Raw genomic sequence first — 18394 nt, 5'->3', positions numbered from 1 at the left:
TTTGTCTACAGGCGTATGGTGATACAGGGTGATTCGGTATCCCGTCAGGCTCGCTACCTTCTGAAATAATACGCACTAGGACAGTGCTATCTGTCGTCATTTCCTCAGCCGCTCTATGTCTAAACCCGTTTCGAAAAAATACTCGTTTCCCGCCCTCCGGCTCCCTAGAGCCCTGCTGGGTCGCCAGAAGCAATAGCTGGTCTTCTTTGGAGAGAACATCCCTTCTTATCAGTCTCAGTTCTCGTAGTTTTGCGCCAATAGTTAGATTTAGTTCCATGCATTTTGCTTCTAGCGCAAATAAATGCGAGCCATGACTTTCCTCGAGCACCGAGGTGTCAACTTGGATGGCATTCGTTATTTCTCAGGCCCTTTACTTTGCATGTCTGCTCACCCCATGTCATACAACCGCAGACAGATGAGATTGAAATTTGCGCATCACTCACATGTTCGTGGAGCACTGGCTTTCTCCGTGTAAAGTAGTGCGTGCTGGGGCATTCTAGCTGTTAACAGCCTTCAATGAAACGAACGTCCTGGTCGACCAGACCGAAGAATAGTTCTAGGTCTCTAGCTGAAGAATAAGACTTTCAGCACAAAATGAGTTACAATCTCCGCTCTAGGGGATCACGGCAGTCTCCGGCGGGACTGGTGGCGACTTTGGAAGCCCTCGCGCAGCCTGAGATACCTGTCAGAAGTCGCCCGCGTCGAACGAGATCGGGCAAGGCAGGACCTCCTACAAGAGACGAGCTTGACATTCGCACCATGGACAGAAGGCCAACTCCACGGCAAGCAATGGACAGCCCAGGGTCTCGCGCGAAACCCTCAGAGCGCAGCAACGGCGCACCCCCCGAGAAGTTGCGGAAGCCACCGCCGGAGGCCTACAGTCAACGAGGGGCTAGCGGACGTGCCGGCATTGGCGCTAACAAGCATCGGGCGGATTCCACCGATTCAAGTCATTCGGAAAGCAAGCTTGTTGATTCTTGTGCATGCGCGAACGGACAGATCTTTACGGTTCCCCATTCCGCGCTCACCCCAGAGGAGGATGTCATGGCAGTTACACCAGCGAGAGCCTGTGCGCAGTTCTGCCTCGACCCTGGAAAGCCTCCGTTGAAGGCCAACCCACCAGGAGCGGCGTATAGTGAAAAACTAGCGAAGAAAGAAGATTCAAGCACAGCAGCCGCCACCGTATCGCCTTCGGGCGGCGATCGGCTTTGCGTCCGGGGAGGGGGGCGGCTGCGGCCTCAACTGTTTTTGCCGTCGCCGACTTCCACTCCCTCCCTAAACCACTTTAGAAAAAAGAGGAAAATCGTGCTGAAGCATGAGCTTTCCGGGCTAGACGGCAAAGTCGCGAAAGCCGGCGCTGCCAACCCCAGTCTTTCGTTTGTTTGCTCCTCGTCAATACCGACGAACTCGACGTCGCCGCCTTCGTTGGGAACCCTTTCCTATCCCTCCGTCTGTCGCAACACGTGTGTGACTTCCACGCCTCCTGCATCCAGCCAGCAGGACTATTCTGCTCCCACTGCCGGTGTGGCGTGCCCGTTTCTCCAGGATGGACAGCAAACAAGCAAAGACCATGAAGTTAGCGGTGAAGGGCCTCGCAGCCCCTCGTTGCCGGCGCCTTATTCGAGAAATCCTCTAGCCAGCAAGTCGCAGGGAAACCAAAATCCTTCCGGGGTTGAACCGCAACCCGGGGAACCTGTCCAGAGTCACGATCGCGGGAGGCCGTCAACCGCGAACTCGTTAACAGTCAGCGGGTCTTACCAGCGCGGGCAAGCAAAGCCCCTCCTCCTCGCCGCAGCAGAGAGTCCACTGTGTCATCCAACAGGCCCAGAGCCTGTCAGCTCTCGTAGGGTATTTTCTGCTGTGCCGACAGTGGGACTCTGCCAGCGCGAGGAGCTTGGAGGCGACAGACGGCAGCATGTCGTCACGATCCCCCCGCAGAACGTCCCGCTGTGCATCAAGTCAACGCCACGGAGTCGATGAGGCCAGCGTCTAGCGGCGTTCTATCGTCTTTGCCCCCCTTCCTGTCGCCAGCAGAAAGAGGACATCCAGTTGAGTGCCAACCCGCCGCAGTCAGACCCTCTGTACCTTCCGCAGTCGCTGTCACCGTCAACAATATAAATCTTTCGCAACCCCCGGGGGCGTTGATACCCAACTCAGGTTCGTCCGTACTCTTTCCGCTAGCGCCTTCTGCGCAAGGCTGCAGCGATATAGCGTCTGGATGTCAGCTGTTCCCAGCTTGTCGGGCACCGGATTTGTGGTTCGTTGCAGCGAGCCAGTGTTCCAGGGGTCTCCTTGCCGCGCCCCAACGGGGCTTCACGGTGTTTGCCCGTCAGATCTGTACGCAGGGCCACGTCAGTCGAGACTGAAATTCAAGGCACGATGGTGTGGGCTCGGAAATATCTGCGGCACCTCCTCTCCGCCCACGCGTTTGTTGTGTCGTGCGTTCAGCTTCGAGCGGTGCAGCGGAAGAAGGAGAAGGCCTGAGGCTGCAAGCTCCGTCAGGGTCGCTAGCCCCCTGTTCTGGGGCGATACTCGCCCCTACGGGCCTGCGAGACAATGCTGCCGGTTCTCCTCTCTGCAGCATGGTGTGGAAAGCCACCGAACGGCTGAAACTCACTTCGCAGCTGAGCGAGCAGGAACGGCAGGAGGGGGACCTTCCAACGAGATTCCTGCCTCACTTACGTCCTACGGCTTCGCGCGATCCGCTTGTCCTGTCAGCTGCCTCACTCGTATCAGAGTCTGTTTCGCCCTCCGCTCTCTCGGCCGCGTGTCCTCTGTTTACGCGTCTGCCGCCGGCGATACTTTGCGCTGTGCTTCAATTTTTACCATCTGCGTCCATTGTCGCGTTTGGAGCGACCTGCCGTTACGCGCGAGCGCTTACCCAGCTCCCTGCTGCATGGAACCTGCTGGAGGATACAGCCGTGCAGAAGCTGCTTCAGCACCAGAAAGCTGCTCCAGCGTCCGGCCGGAACTCGTCAATCAACATGCGGACGAGGCTCCGCGATTTCAAGGCCCTGGCCGTCCGGTTTAGCTGCGTGACGAAGCTCGCCATTGACCTCACCGCCAGCGTTTCCCCAACGAATACCTGCTATTTTCAATGGCAGACGCCCTCTCAATCCACTGCTCGCGCCACCCTCTTACCGCCAGCCTTTCTTCGCCTTCAACCTGCGCGGATCGGCTTTTTTGAGACCGTTAACAGCGCGGCAGGTGGAGGCGGAAGTCGTCCGGCGAGACCGGCTCCTGTCAGCATGGCAGACGAGGAGAATCCTTCCTCCGTGCCGGATGCTGGTGCCTCAACTGGAGCAAGCCTGCAGGAGGAAGCAGAAGCCCTTCTTTTACTTCAAGGCCTTCTCAGCAGCGCGGGTGCGACGATAGGAGAGGGATCGTCTCCCGTCAGCGGCCGTCCTTCAGCACAAGCGAGGCCAGACTCAGTTGCGCAGTCTCCTTTACGCCAGGGTCACGCACGTCTGCCGACAATGGATGCTCTACCGAGGCACATGACGGTTGCGAGCTCGCCAGCCACGGTGCCGGCACCTAGCGAAGCATCACTGAGTGAGCCTGACAGCTTGGGTCTCGCGACATCGAGAGACTGCATTGCGCCCTCCGGAGGATGTACGACCAGCCGAGCCCAAATGGAGTTGGCACGCACCGGTAATTCGCGTCTGTCGAGGTCTCACGCTTCGACAGACGCGGGAGGCGGCGCGTCGCAGCCAGCCGCCTTTCAAGGCTCTGCTTCTGTGGACGGCGCTGGAACCCCCCGACAGGTCACAGATCAGGAGCCCTCGCACGGAGCCATGGAGACAGGCGCCGAGACTGGAGCGCCAGGGGCCCGGCGGCGCCTCGTCGCCCGGAGGCTGGGCTCGGTCCTCTGCGCCTCCGGACTTTCACCGATCGCCGGCGCCTCGGGAGAAGACGAGGTAGCGCGGGCGTCGCCTCCAGGCCTGGGAGCCCCAGCTGCACAAGGAGATCTGGCAGCTCGCAACCACGGAGGCTTGGTTGAGACGAGGCAAGGCACGAGGTTGCCAGATGAAGAGCACCAGGAGCAAGACCTGCGTCCGGACGTTGAATCGGGCGAAGGCAGAAGGCGCGAGCTCGTCAGGACGCCCGCCGGGAGGCGACGCGTTAGAGAGGCAGTCTCGATGGAGAGCTTGGAGACATGTCATTCTGGAACAAGAAGAGGCCGTAGGGACTCTGGAAGAGGTTCGCGGGAAGGGAGTACTGGTTGCCTGCAAAACGACACAAGACACGCTCAGACCCCTGAAGGGTATCAAGTCTCGTCTGCTTCGTCGCAAGCTTCCCCGCTTCCACTGCTGCTGCTTCTCCCCCCACTGCCACTCCAAGGAGGGATGACGGAGACAGAAGAGTATGAGCATGGGGACAGAGAAATCCAGGCCCACATTGTGCACGGAGCTCAGCCAGAGGCGCAGCAGGGGATTCCGCAACGAGAGCCGCTACACGGCGTGCAAGGGGGCTCCTTGCAGGAGCCGCCCCCGCCGGAGCACGTTCATCAGCGAGCACATCAACGCCGCGCGAGGAGGGAGCGCCAGCAGTTGATGCTGCTGCACCAGCTTCTCGTTCAGTTACGGGGCCAGCAGCCCCAGCAGCCGAGGCGAGAGCGCACCCCTGGGTCCAGCGAGAGGCGAGGCGTCTCGCAGCAGCCCGACACGCAGCCTGAGGCCACTCAGCTGGCCGCTGGGGAGCGAACGCGACAGGCAGGCACAAGTCTGATCAACCGGAGATTGCATGCACACAGCGCCGAGCCCCTGGGCACTTCGAGAAGGCCCTGTGGCCACGGCGGCCCCAAGGGCACTGAGTCGCAAGCGGCAGATCCTGGTGGTGAATGTTGTGGTGCAGGCCACGAAAGGATGCCATCAGGATCATCAAGGCCGCCTCGCCACCGCATGTGCGCCGCTTCGCCCCCTGCGATCGGACAGTCGTTAGTGCCGAGGGGCTCTAGAGCACAGGCTGAGCGGCTGCCGTCGCAGGAGACCGACTCTGACGTGGCGCGTCGGGAGAGCTCTCAGTTGCAGCAAGAATGGTCTCAGCGAAGCCCACCGGGGCGCCAGCGTAACTTGAGCGGGGCCCAGGGTTCTGGCAATCCGGCTGGTGCAGTCGTCTTTGCCGGATCACTCCACGGCCTCCCTGTGCGAGAGAGTGCGCACCCCGATAGTTCGCGGCGACCTTCACAGCAGGCGGGAGGGTCTGTGGCTCATGGTGCAGAGCCGCAGGGACTCCTGCAAGAGGATCGGATCTTGGGGGACTCCGCCGAAGACACATCAACCCCGCAGGCTGATGGCTGGCTGCGTACTCGGCCGGAACACGCGCAGATTGGCGAACAACCGATATTCTTGTTGCCTCTTCTCTTCGCGTCTGCAACGCAGCCTCATCTAGCCATGTCCCGTCAAGGGGAGCAGCTCACGGTACTGGTACGAAGGCCAGGCGTGGCGCGCCCAGTTTACAGCCACTCCGAAGGGGGGCAGCGGACCTCAGCAGGCGGAGGACCTGCTGGCGAAGGGCTCAGCCGGCTCCTGTTCAGTGCCTCGAGGCTCCTGTCAAGAGGCCAGCGTGTTCGGTCAGCGGGAGGCGGCGGGCAGGTCAGCCCAGCGGCCCTACGTGTGCTCTTTGGGGGTCTCCGGCAGCTGGTGCACCTGACTCTCAAGCTCGAGGCGCGGGACGCCAAGCAACTGCATCAGCTGAGCCTGCAAGTTGACCTCGTGCGGGGGCTGCTGCAGCAGAACGCTCAGACGCTCCGCGTGGTAAAAATCTCTGTGGACCTTCCCCAAGAAAGCGAGGTGAGACGTCCGGCCAGCTTGTTGGCCATAAACACTTTGAAACAGTAGTGACCCGTTCACATCGGTAAATGCCGCACTACCAATTCGAGTACCCTCAAGCCGAGATATACGTTGCCGATGACGCGTCCCGGGTGAGCCGGGTGATGCACAGCCTCGTGGAGCCAAAGGCGGCTACTTCGCAAACACTTCTCAGGCTGCGATTCGGGTTGCCGATGACGCAGGCACGTGTGAGATTCTAACTGTTTTGTCTTTGTCCTCGACGCGTCCGTGCTGCCTCGACGTCAGGCTGTGAGTTCGGTTCACATTGGTGGACGGCCGTGTTTCGTGTGACACAAACACTGTATGGAGACGAAAAACAGTTTACCTGGAGCGACACCCTGACCCCGACAGCCTGCCCACTTTCGAGCCACAAACTTCATAACACAGAGCGAAGGCGGTTTCCGCTATTTTTACAGCTTCTCGAACAGGAGGCCACTCTACAGTCACGCCGACGCCAGCAGCGACATCAAGCCTCAAGTCCAGGCGCTCTCCAGCCTCTAGCCCTTCCGCAGCAGCTGCCGGCACTCCAAGTCTTCCATACGAACTTTCCCTTTTATCTGCCCTCGGGCTTCTCGGCGAGTCCGTCGTTCACGCATCTGTGTGTCCGGTGTCTGCATCGATTCGTTTCCCCGCATTTCGCCCGAGCTGAGACTCGCAGTGCTCACGTCAGCGTCTGCAGCCCGAGGCGGTCGGCTTCGATGCGACTTTACCCCTCGCCGTCAGCCTGGCCAGATCCGCCGGCTAGTTCAGAGGTCTCGCCCGCTCGCCGTGGGCTGGGCCGTGAGTCGAGTAGTCACGACGGATGCGAAAGGGAATCGGTCAGCCGGATAGGGCTCTGGGCGCAGGCGAGGCCCGAAAGCCTTCGAGAGGCCGACGGCGGAGCGGTGAGAGAGCCGTCGTGTCCCCCCGCGCGCAAGCGGCTGCGCGCGGAGCCGTCGGCGGACCTGGGCGGGTTCTCGCGCGACACCATGGGGGGCGAGGGTGCTTCGGGCAAACGCCGGGAAGAGAACGAGGGTGAGGAAAGTCCGGATGCGGGCTTGGACTGGGGTCTCTCTCCGTCGCACACGTTGTCCCCCCAGTCCGACGCTGGGACTCTGTCTCTGCAGAACTCGCCTGCGAGCAGCACCAGTGCGGTCATAGCGGCGCACCTAAACAGCCTGTTCCCCTCCGAAGACAAACCGCCTGACCTGGCGTTGCCCGAGGGGAGGAGGCGGACCGAACGGCGAGTTTCTGCCACCTCAGGCGCTTTGTCTGCGTGGCGTTCGTCTGCATCGCTTCCAGAAGCCGCCTTGGAGAGAGGGGGAGCTCCTGGACTGTCCTCTTGCTGCTTCGAAGGGATTCAGAAGACCGGTGACAGATTCGAGTCTTCCTGTGTTTCGTCGGAGCGCGAAACAGATATTAACAGCATCCGCGAAGGCGGCACCAGTGACACAGAGGCTGCAGAGGAGGTTCATTCGAACTGGCAAGAGAAGGCGGGCTTTGGAGTCCGCTGTGTGCGTCTCCCCGCTTGCTCTAAGGACACGCTGCTGCCACAGCCGACGCTCAAGAAGTGTCGAATTTCCGCGTTCTCCTCAGCTCATGGAAACAGCTCTCAGCCACTCTACCAACTGCAGAGACTGTTACACGTGGGCCGCGAGACCCTGCAGCAAGTCGACCTCCAGGGCGACCCACCGCGCACTTTTTGCTGCCTCCACCCGCAGCTTAAATTCACAAAGTAAGAGAAAGTAGGGGCCGTCCTCTCGAGCTCACCTCTTCTCTGCAAGGGTGCAGACGAAGGTCGAATCTCGCGCGGATAGAATACGCTGCAGCTGATCTGCTTGGTCATTCCTGCTTCTACAGGCGTTAGCGTACCAGCAGAGCGTGCAGGCATCAGGAAATGTTTACGATCAAGACTCGCGCCACATTCGTATACCGTAATGCCGTTTTCCTTCGCTAAGCTTTTGTGGACCCCCTGACTCGAGCTGTCGAGTTAGCCGATGAAAGTGCAGCCCCTTGCTCTTTTCGCAGACCCACACACTTTAGCCAGCGGGCGCGGCGCCGAAAGCTGTTTTCACGTTGTGGAAGGCTCCCAAGCGCTGAGACTATGTCCAGTCAAACCTTTTCTTCACAGCATGTTTGTACAGAGAGCGCAAACAACGACACGCAGCTGCACGGATATGCTTGCTGCGCGCGTGCGGCTCTCCAGCATTCCGCCCTAGACAGGGGCTCCACGCGCGCCGGAGCTACGCACAAACGTACACAGCTTCCTTCCAGGCACCTCGGTGTCTGTTTCTGAAGAGTCCGGTCTCCCCGTCCGTCGAATTTCCTGTTTCAGCCTGCGGCGCCTCTCCCTCGGCTGGACGTGTACCGCCGAGCTGCTCTTGCTCTACTCCCTGCTCCTCCACGGCCACCTTCCGCAGCTTCGGAAGCTTCAGTTCAGCGGCCCCTCTGGGGGCTCCGGTCTGTCGATGATGCATCTCCAGCTGTACGCGCTTCTCAACAGTCCGCCGCCGACTTGTCCTCATCATCCGCCTCTTCCCCGTCCCCTCTCCTCGCTTTCCTGCGCTGCTGTCTCGCGCCGGGAGGCTTCCCGCGCCACTCGCGCCGCGGCAGAACCCGGCGGCGAAGACGAACGGGGCGAAAGCGAATCCTCTCCAGAGGTCCGTTCCGGGCACGCGGCGGGCAGCTGCCCCGCTGCCCTGTCCGGTTGCCGCGACCGTTCAAGTGCGGCGACAGAGTTTCAGTGGAACGCCATCCGTTTCTGTGCGGAAGGACCGAAGACGCCGGGCAACAGCGACCCAGCGCGCGGAGACCTCGACGAGGCTTCGTCTCCTCGTGAGGCGGGTGGGTGCATGTCCTGCGTGTCTGCCGCTGGCCTCACGCCGGGAACCGACGGCGCGGCTTCAGCTGCCGAGCGCAGCCCAGAGACCCCCGAATTCTGCCTCAAGTGCGCAAGCATGAGAGACGGGACCGCTCACGGAGTCTACTTCAAGTACGCCGCGCTGGATATCGACTTCGACGCCCTCCTCAAATTCCGCCTTGCGCTCCGCCGCCACGGGCTATTTGCGTTTTACAGAGACGAGAGAAACAAACTCAACCTCCTTCACGTAGAGGGTAGGAACTGGAAACGGCGTAGCACGCGACACTTCGCGGCGGCTCAGCTGGACCCCTGGGTGACGCCCACGTGCGCCTCGCTTTCGGGAGGTTTCCTTTCGGATCGGCGCCGTAGGTGCTGCTGAGGAGGGTCGACAAGCAGTGCGAAAGTGATTCATTTGATTTAATTCATTGAAACTGTTACGTAGTTTAGTATACCAGCAAAAGATCAGACGTTGAGTTGGAGACTGGAAAGTCTCACCTGAGTCTGTTGCACCCTACAAGTATTTCTCGTCCAGGGTCTGTGTGCCCGCACTCGCTGTGTTTGTTCCAGGTATAACAGATGTTGGCAACAAGGACGCCTCTGAAGAAGAAAAAAGTGCCGAGAATCGGCTTGAGCGCAAAAGTAGGAAGTGAATGACCGGGCTGCTTTGCGACTTGCCCACTTTTCCAAAGAGCCTCTTCGGCACCCCCTGCAGTATGTCATGCGTTTTGACACTCTGCTTGCGAGACCAGTGCCTCCGGTGTTGCTGGGGCAGAGAGGCCGTGACTCGCACAACAGTTATCTCTCCGCACGCCTCGCCTCGTGTTAACCTTGCCTCCGCGTATCTTCGCTTATCGTTTGTGAGAGTGCAGTTGGTTTTAGTGTCTGAGCTGCAGGCCCCCGTATGAAGAGTCCTACGCGTTTCTCTTTCAACTGGATGGTTTTAACGGGCGCTTCGTTCTGCACGGCTGACTTCGGAGACAGACGCCTCCCGCGGTCTGGACATGTCCACCCATGAGCCGCGGACTCGTCACACTCTCTCATCTTTGAAGCCCTGACGAGACGCATCTGGAATCGACTGGTTGTATCATGCAGACGAATGGAGACGACGATTTGCCTACCAGCACATCAGGAGTCCGCCCTTTTCGTATCGGGGCTCTGCCGTAGTTTCTTTGACACGCACGGCTGCGTCCTCCGCCGGCTCTCCGCCTCCGTCTTCTGTCGCGCTCTGGTCGTCGGCGCCTTTTCCTCTTCGCCACCGCTCTCACAGCCGGCCTCACACTCTGCCAGCGTCGTCCTCAGTCGACAGAGGTGGTGAGTCTTCCGGTCTCTCGTCTAGGAGGCCTTGCGGAGGGGGAACGCCAGCGCGACAGCCCGGTCTGCGCGCGGGGGGGGTAGCTGCCGGCGAAGGCCAAGGTGCGGATGAACAGTGTTTCGACTGCTGGCATCCTGCCCAGTTTTTCGCAGTCAATCAGCCGGATGTGCAGGGGGTGGAGGCCGGCGGCGCCCGAGCTCAGGGTGCCAACCGGGTCGCGCAGAGAGCGGCGGACGGCGATCCACGCAGAGAGAGACTGGCGACAGGTAGCAGGGAACTCAGCAGCGTCTCTCTGCAGCCGATTGCCCCTACGCAAATCCAGTTTTCACCGCGGCAAGAACAAAGCGTCTCACCGCCGCTGGAAGACAGTAGTGGTTCAAGCGAACGGGCGCCCGCCTCCCAGCAAGCGCTCTTCAGTGAATTTCCCCCTTCCGCCGCCGGTGACCGCGAAGCCACAGCTTCACCATCAGGCGCTGAGAGGCGGCTGACAGGCCCTGAGAACTTGAGGCTGGACGATGCGGCTTCCGCAGCTGCTCCACATGCTGTATCCCAGGCGGACCCTCTTTTTGCTAACTTGTCCTGTGCCTCGCTTCCGGGCTCCTGCGCTGGCGCGCTTTCATGCCTTCGACGCCTGAGCGACGTGAGTGTGGCTTTTGGCGAGCAGACCAGCTCCCTACCCGCTTGTCCGGCGTCTGCCCAGCCATATGCCTATCCGCCGCTGGGTGCATCGCAGGCGCTGGGCGAGCCAGTCGCAGTAGGAGGGACTGGCGCCGGCTACGGACCGCTGGCGGGCCTCCGCTCTTGCCCCGCGGAAGCCTGTCTTGGCTTGACAGGCCCCAGAGCAGGCGAGGGTCTCGCTGCGGCTTTCCGACGTGTGGGAAGGAGACGAGAGACCCGCGGAGCGGAGCTGCAATGCCGCGGGCCGTGTGCCGAGGACCGTAGTTTTCCACTGGCTTCAGGAGAGTCCATAGGCCCCCTGGCGTCACCCGGAGCCGTCACTGCGCCATTTCGGGGGGGCAATCCGGGAGCGGCCGGATCTACGCTGTCCTGTGTGAACAATCTGAGCGCTTTTTCACCCGCCTGTCCTGTCCAACAAAGTCAGACATATGGGGATCTGGGCGCAAGGCGAGAGGCACTGCAGGGCAACAACGTAACGGTGTCGTGCGAAAGCAAGAAACACGCGGAACAGCGACGCGCGTACCCAACAGTAGGGCCGTTGATGACAGGCAGAGATTTATTTATGCTAGAAATGTGGTTGGCGCCTGAACTCTGCCGAGATCTGCAATCGCCGACTACGCTTGGCCAATTGCGAAGCCAGCTACTGAATTTGTGGGAAGAAAAGCTAACCTCCGATCAACGGAGAATATACTGTGACGTGATAGTCCGGAGGTACATCGAGGAGCGACACGGCGTGGAGGAGTGGAAATTCGAAAATGCCCCTCCGTGGTGGATGAGCCAGTCTTGAGCCAAGTAGATGCCTCTCAGGACCAGTGTGTGGATTACATCTGTGTGAGACATATCATCAATCCAACGACAGTGTCTCTGCGACAAGCATCAACGTCCTGTGGCGGCGAAAACCTTTTCAGCGACTCCCGGCAACCGCATCCTTTTCTCGTTTCTAACTTGAAGAGCCGCTGCCGCCGCCGCCGGCAGCAAAACTCACGTTCACACTGAATCAGTGACCTCGGAAGCTACGTTATATCCTAATTTGCTGCTTGACGCTTCCTTGAACATCAAGCCTCCGCAGGTACCAAGGCGTGCAGCTGCCTGCGTCTGGCATGTATGTGGTCCTCAAACGCAAATACGGTTGACCTGCAGAGTTGTTTTTCATGATTTGACGCCAAGCACGCCACGGCTACAGAGCGACATAAAGGTCCAATGACGTCATTGTTGTACGGAGTGACAGGCAGCGAAACTATACGTCTGTATCTATCGAAGCAGCTGGCTCAAATTGAAAAAAAAAAGGCCTCACACTCCAGTCGGCGCCCTTGCTTCTGCCGCCACGAAAGCGGGAACCGCACAATAGAGTGGGGTGCTTCCACGTCAGCATCTCGAGGGGGCAACCGATCATGGTGCACTCGCCCTGCTACAGCCGTTTGCGGATTCTGTTCTTTATTCCCGCACTTAGAGAAAAATGGGCTGCATGTCGCGATGCTGTCTGCCTTCCTGACGCAAATCTGCGGAGGCGGCACAGAAACAGGATTCAGTGCCATCATGCTGTAGGCACTCCGGGTTCGTAGCAAGTACGACAGCCCAGGCATCGCGGGGGATTGCAGTGCGCTTGGCGGACAACGGACCAATGTAGACTTGACACAGGATTGGTTGCGGGTGCGAGCTGCGCCGGAGCTGCTCAAGTGGCGCACGGTTTGTGCTTCAGATATTTATCAGGCATAATGTGTGCTGTTCTGAATTCCTGGTGTGCGGCACCAGGGGTGTACGTTTACCGAGAGAAAACGGGGCTGCGCGGGGAAACAGCCTGTTATGCTGTATGCGGCACAGAATTTGCTGAAAAGTTCAAAACTCGACCAAATGCGCAGAGTTGTTGCCACGCGCTGCAGATGACCGTCAAGTGATGCCGACTGTGGTGAGCCGCTAATCACGGCGCGCACATCCTGTGAAGGGGATCTACACAAGTGGCGACGACGCTCCACCAGAGGGACAGACAAAATTGGACGGCACTGCCAAACATGCACGCAAAAAGCTTGAATAACTAAACATCGTCATATGGTACCATATAACCTCCAGACGGATGAAGGATGCAGCAGCTGGGAGACTCGACAAGCCCAGCTCAGCGCTTCCATCCCGACTGGGTCAGACGGGAGATTGCGTACACACTGATATCGCAAGACGAGATAGAGCACCCAGTAGAAGGTGACCCAGTAAAAAAAGGAGATATCAGCTGCAAGGATAAGGAGGCCCACGAACGACACTAGAAAAAAGGCAGTGAGCACGAGATCAACGCTGCACCACGAAGTCACGAAGTAACAGTTATCACTCCGCACATGTCGAACGCCACCTGAATCCAAAACATATTGACCACAGGGCGTTCTTGCCTAACTGGCCAGAAGCTTAGGCCTCTTTTTCTTCCGGAATGAAGAGTGAGACAGCCAAAGGAATCTCGCCCGCCCTTACGGTTAACTCGCAAGAAGCCTGGCGTCTCAACTGAAACACCTGGGCTGCTCTGTACAGGGCCGCACCAGTCACTCGCTCTGCGGAAAAAACGGAAAAGTTGATGCCCAATGAGACTGGGCGTCTGTCTGCACATCACAGCGAGCTCGGCAGCAGCGGGGAATCGATTTCCGCCAGATGTGGATTACAGCGCAGCTGCTGCACAGCTGACGGCCACCGGACCCGTCAAACGCCGCTACACAGCTGTGGACGACCGCCGCTTTGTCCGCTTATGGCGCTTGCTTGATTGCACAGCCTTTTCAGCTTTCGGCTGGAATTTTTGTGCTACAGCGCTAGCCTGGAACAAGTTCAACCAGTATATCGCCGAGAGAACAAATGTCTTGCCTTGGAAGTGGCCCTCTTTCAATGCCTTATGCTGATCTGAAGACAGGAAATCCAAGAGTATGGACACAGCAACAGACACGGGATAAGCATTTCCTCCGTGAAACGGCAAGAGCGGCTACCTCCCGAGTGTAGTAGCTGTGGAGAGTCCACACTGAAATTGCTAGCATGTACGCCGGCGCGCCTCAAATAATCGCACTAGGCTCTACATATGTAGCCCTCAGAGCTCTGTACGCTCATTCGTTGAGCGGTTGCCCTCGATTTGAGCCACACGAGTCTCGTATATTGCCATACGCGGGAGGCAGACATCCGCCAGGGCGGTGTGTGCGTGCCAAAAGGATCAGGGAGCAGACTTCCTCGTCCCACTTGTGGATGTATCCATGGAGCTAGTAGTGCGCTCAAGTTATCTATTACAGAGTACATTGTCACATCGCTGGCGACACACTGCAAAGTGCGAGAGAGAGCCGTTCCTACGTGACCCATCCGTGTATTCATTTGATGCACAACACGGAACCGGGTTCACTTGACAATTTAGCAAGTATGGAGCAAAGGTCAACCGTTCCCCATCCTACTGTCGAAGAAAAAAACGCCGCGCGAAGCTGCCACGTCAGACTAGCTTACCTGCAACGGTACTGTGAGGGAAGATGCCCTTTGCAAATGGGGCGAGACAACGAGACCGCCACCCGAGGCTATCAACAAGGCCACTCCACACGGCAGTCATACAAAAATAGATTGCGGAATGAGCGACTAGTGCGGATACTTTGTGAGCGTTAGCCACCGACAACTCGGAGAGATTGATACCATTTTGCGCGTATTTGGCCGATTTACCATAGGCCCACGAGAGCCCGTGAAAGGTAAATCTGCCGTCGTGAGATCGTAATGCTGCCCGAAGGAACGTACTAGCGTCCAGCGTCATGGGATTCCCGACCACTAGATCACCGGATACAGAGGCCCTAAAAATTTCTAACATGGGATCCAACTCCGCATGAAAGTTCCAGCAGACTGCCTTCGCCCTGTGCATGTTCCGATGCGCCTTCTCGTCTGCGAACTGAGAGTGCACACGCACACACAAGTATGCTGCGTTTGAGAGTCGATCTTCCAGCGCGGCAGCGACGTCTGAGGTACCTGTAGTGCATTGGTTTGGGCAGGCTTCGTACAGACGCCATTAGCACGGTTCAGCTGAGCTACGAAAGATAGCGGACTGCCTCCCTTATACATTCTCCTGGACATTTATCTGCGGACACACACGAGCTGCATGCCGAGGGTGAATCGGCCTCTCCGTCTCTCGGCATCAGCGAAGGTTCTGCACACTTGCCTGTGCGCTGGAGTGTGTCCTCGCGTACACATCTCAGCGCTTCTTATGAAGGACAATACATCGTTGACATCCCATCTGCGTGTTTCCCTGTCACGAGTTCTATCCCTTGCCATACTGCGCACGATACTCCGCGCCTCTGCTCAGGAGTTTCGACAGAGTATACAACGCTTCACAGGACTGCCCCGTTTTTGTAGGGACATTTTGCTCGCCCGCGACAAACAGAATAACTTACCGGAGGAGTACCGAATCCACTGCAGTGCAGCCGCACTCTATGCTGGGCGACTTCGTCTTTGAGTGCAATCGCCAGAAACCAAGTGAGCAAGTTGGCGAGTACCCTACCAGTTGAAATTCCAGTGATAAGAATATTGAACGGAGTAGCGCCCCTGTGCTCGGGAAGCACATCCGTCTTGAGCTTTTGCGCAAACGCGGTGGCCGTCTCGCGCAGGATTTGATGGAAGAGCGTGGTGTACCCCTCATGCAAACGGCCCCCGTCAGATCCTAGGAAGACACTGTCACCAACCGGGCGAGACATGAAGGCGGCTGTCCACTCCTGCAAAGTTGCAATAAAGAGAAGGGAATCGCCGAATGGACCAGCGACGGACTGCACCTACCAGAGGGAGGTACCTCTGTAGGGTCTCACTTTGATACCACAGGGCGGGAAACGGTTCACCGCTGACGGCAGGACTCGCGTGCTTATGGGGGGATTGGGAGAACCACTATACTTAATGCACTTAACATGATGGTCATGAAAAGCACAAGAGAACTTGGATCCGGTAAACAAAGACCTTCAAGATCTAAACCAGTAGTCCAACTCGTAGTATATACTCCCCAGAAAAAGCACCGCATGGCGCATGCCGGAATAGTCCAAGCGGCTGAGGTTATCAGTACTAATCTTACCAAGGCACCGGCGTCGCGCAAGGCTTTACAGTCAACATATTCACAACTATGGTTGCATTTCCGCCATCAATCTTATGCAGCGTAAACCATAGGACTCACTTTTGCGTATTTCGGTCCTCTGATCAGAACGAGGGAGTCTACTGGATATGCCTCTGCACCAGGGGCAGACACCGGTTGATCTCGATCTCGAACAAGAAACACTGCTAGTGGAGATACCAAAACATTCGCGAAAGATGCCGTCCGATAGCATTTGTCGGGGTTGACAACGGGGAGCTCCTCGGCGGAAGAGCGACGCACGCCAGTGACGGAGTCACTACGAATGCAGTTGGGTCTAAGGATCTTCTTTCCCGTCGGGCCTTCCTCTATTGTCTCAGCGGTCACCTTGTGCGATCTTAGAACTGAACGAGCGACGGGGTTGATATCAAAGTTTGCGCCGTGGATAGGACCTGAGTGCAGAGCGATCAGAAGCAAACACGGGCACCGTGTGAACGTAGACCGTGAAGCTACTACATTGTCGAAATGCTCTCCAATCATAATTTCATGCGCGTCGGCCCCGGGCGTGGGGTTATAAAGTTGAACTTGGTGCCACGGTGGCAATCCTCAGCCGTCTCAGGGCTCCCCGTCAAGTGTTGTTCCGGTGAAACCCAGCGCACAAAACTCCAGTCGCAGCTTACTGTATTCAGTGAAGGCAGGGGCCACGACAGCTTCTACTAGCCAGGGCTTCGGGAAGACCATGCTGGGACTTTGGCCGATGTGGCCGTCGAAGTCGTCACCAAGGGTCATCATGGTATCCACCAGCTGCAATGACACGGCCAACGACTTCATGAGCTCTTTCTGCCACTGTTCTCTGAGCGACGGGAAAGTCTGCGGAGCGAAGGGGTCCAGCTGGGCGGGTGGCATACGGTGTGACACAAAGAGGAAAGCTCCCTCGTCTTGGGTGACAAAGCTCGCCTCATCGTTGTCGAAGTGGGATGTTGACGTGAAGTTCCCAGCAAACGCAGTCTTCGCGGAGAGTGTTGGTTGGCACATGAGAACTGCAGAAGTACGCACATGGTGAAAATGCATACAACATCATCAGACGGCAAGGGATCGCCCCGCAAATCAAGGCATTATGGCTGTCGCCACACCGGCTGGTGAGTTGCAGCAGATATATCGATTAACTAGGGCAAGTTTCGTAAGGCACTGATTCTATACTGTTGCGAGTCTCTCCCTACATGCTAGCCTTACAGTAGCAATCCCATCTAGTTCGTGGGACCTCGGCGGCTCTGTAACCCATGAAAGGAAGGGAGGCAGGGGTAGCACCAACGAGCATGACCTACCCTCCCCGGCATCGCTCGCTCAGATCACAGCTAAACATGATGGGCTTACAAGAAATAAAGAGTTGGGGGATCAAACTACGGAGTGACTTGACTTTTTTGCCGAGAGCACTCAGGATTTTTGGTAGCTCTTCAGGTTTGCGGTGGCCTGAACGAAGCTGCCGCCGCAAGACAAACCCAAGCGCCTTTCTGGAGGATGTTTGCTTCAGCTGCTGTACGAAGCCTCGGAACCTGCGAGTAGGTGATGTATCTGAACTGGTGGCCAGCTCGGAGGATGAAGATTTTGTTGCTGGAGACGTGTCTTGCAAGCGAAGCTTTACGGCATCCAGCAGATTGTCCAGGACGCATACCCCCTGCTCGGCTCCTGGCAAGAGGGGGCGCATCAAAACCGTGGGATACAGTCCTGAGCAGTGTTGCTGCAGTTTGAACGCCCACTGGTTGAATCCTGAGTTCATGCCGAACCTGGTCATGTCGACTAGTCGAGTAGCTGCCCCCAGAGACCCAGGCTGACTCCCTGGGGGGGTCGAAGACGGTGCAGGCGCTGGGGTGTCATCCTCGCTGGGTGGTTCCTGTTCCTGTTCGTCGATCTCCATGATCGTTTGCAATGCATTCCGTGCAGTCTGCAGATGTCTCTGCCTCCTCGTGCCGTTGCCGCGGGTGGCCGCCTTAGCCGGGCTGGATGTTGGGACGGATTGCGGCTCACTTGTCTGGGAGTCGGCCGTTGGCGGAGTCTCTGGACGGGTCGGGTTTTGGGAACGGCGGTCGCCTTCCTCTTGCTGCTGTTGCTGCGAATCGCTCACGGGTTCTCCAGCCGCTGCCTGGCTTCCCACGCCACCACCGTTTAATGAATCTGCGTCCTCATTCTCGTTCTGCAACTGCAAAAGAGAATAGTCTGCACTCTCGCTGCCCTGGATTTCCCCGGGGAAGGCGCGCGTGATTAGTGGGGTCGCCCCCAGCCGCCGCGCATCTTCGCTGGAATGAAGGTGACGAGCTGAGGATTCGAGACACGCAAGGGCAAAAAACACGATTGCCGTCGTCACGAACCCTGGAACCCCAGGGAAGGGCTCCCGGGGGCGACAAAGGTTCTTCTCAGCGCCTCGCACAGCCATGTGGGCCTGCGTTTGTTGCTCAAACGTGAAAAGCAGAATCACAGCTTGTTCACTTCCACAAGCCTCAAACGTAAAAGATATTCTAACGGTCTAGTGCAAGGACCCCTTCGCGAGTGTCAGACGAACGATCCAATAGCAGGCATTGTAGAAGCAAAAGTCTCTTGACAGGCCACTGCACGGCAAGACAGCGGGGACACAGGGCGGATGCTCTGTGCCCTGTGTCCCCGCTGTCTTCAGAGCATCCGCCCTGTCCCCGCTGTCTTGC

At 58.1% G+C, this 18394-nt stretch overlaps 2 protein-coding genes across 2 annotated transcripts; one reads left to right on the top strand and one right to left on the bottom strand.

Moving 5' to 3' along the window:
* Positions 1–594: 594 nt before the first annotated feature.
* BESB_012640 (uncharacterized protein) lies at positions 595–11447 on the top strand (the record flags this gene model as incomplete). The annotated part of the gene is made up of 6 exons (XM_029359994.1): positions 595–1843; positions 2449–5792; positions 6248–7545; positions 8146–8924; positions 9238–9309; positions 9763–11447. The coding sequence occupies 6 exons, from the start codon at positions 595–597 to the stop codon at positions 11445–11447; spliced, it is 8427 nt and encodes a 2808-aa protein (XP_029216661.1).
* Positions 11448–13346: 1899 nt separating this feature from the next.
* Positions 13347–18129, bottom strand: BESB_012630 (lipase; the record flags this gene model as incomplete). Its single annotated transcript, XM_029359993.1, has 6 exons — positions 13347–13531; positions 14321–14540; positions 15040–15357; positions 15804–16150; positions 16379–16738; positions 17073–18129. 6 exons carry the CDS (start codon positions 18127–18129, stop codon positions 13347–13349), a joined length of 2487 nt encoding a protein of 828 aa, XP_029216660.1.
* Positions 18130–18394: the final 265 nt, after the last annotated feature.

The sequence above is a fragment of the Besnoitia besnoiti genome, chromosome IX (genome assembly GCF_002563875.1).
Source record: "Besnoitia besnoiti strain Bb-Ger1 chromosome IX, whole genome shotgun sequence".
NCBI lineage: Eukaryota > Apicomplexa > Conoidasida > Eucoccidiorida > Sarcocystidae > Besnoitia > Besnoitia besnoiti.
The sequence above is the reverse complement of the archived record's forward strand: the minus strand, read 5'-3'. Positions and strand labels throughout refer to the sequence as shown.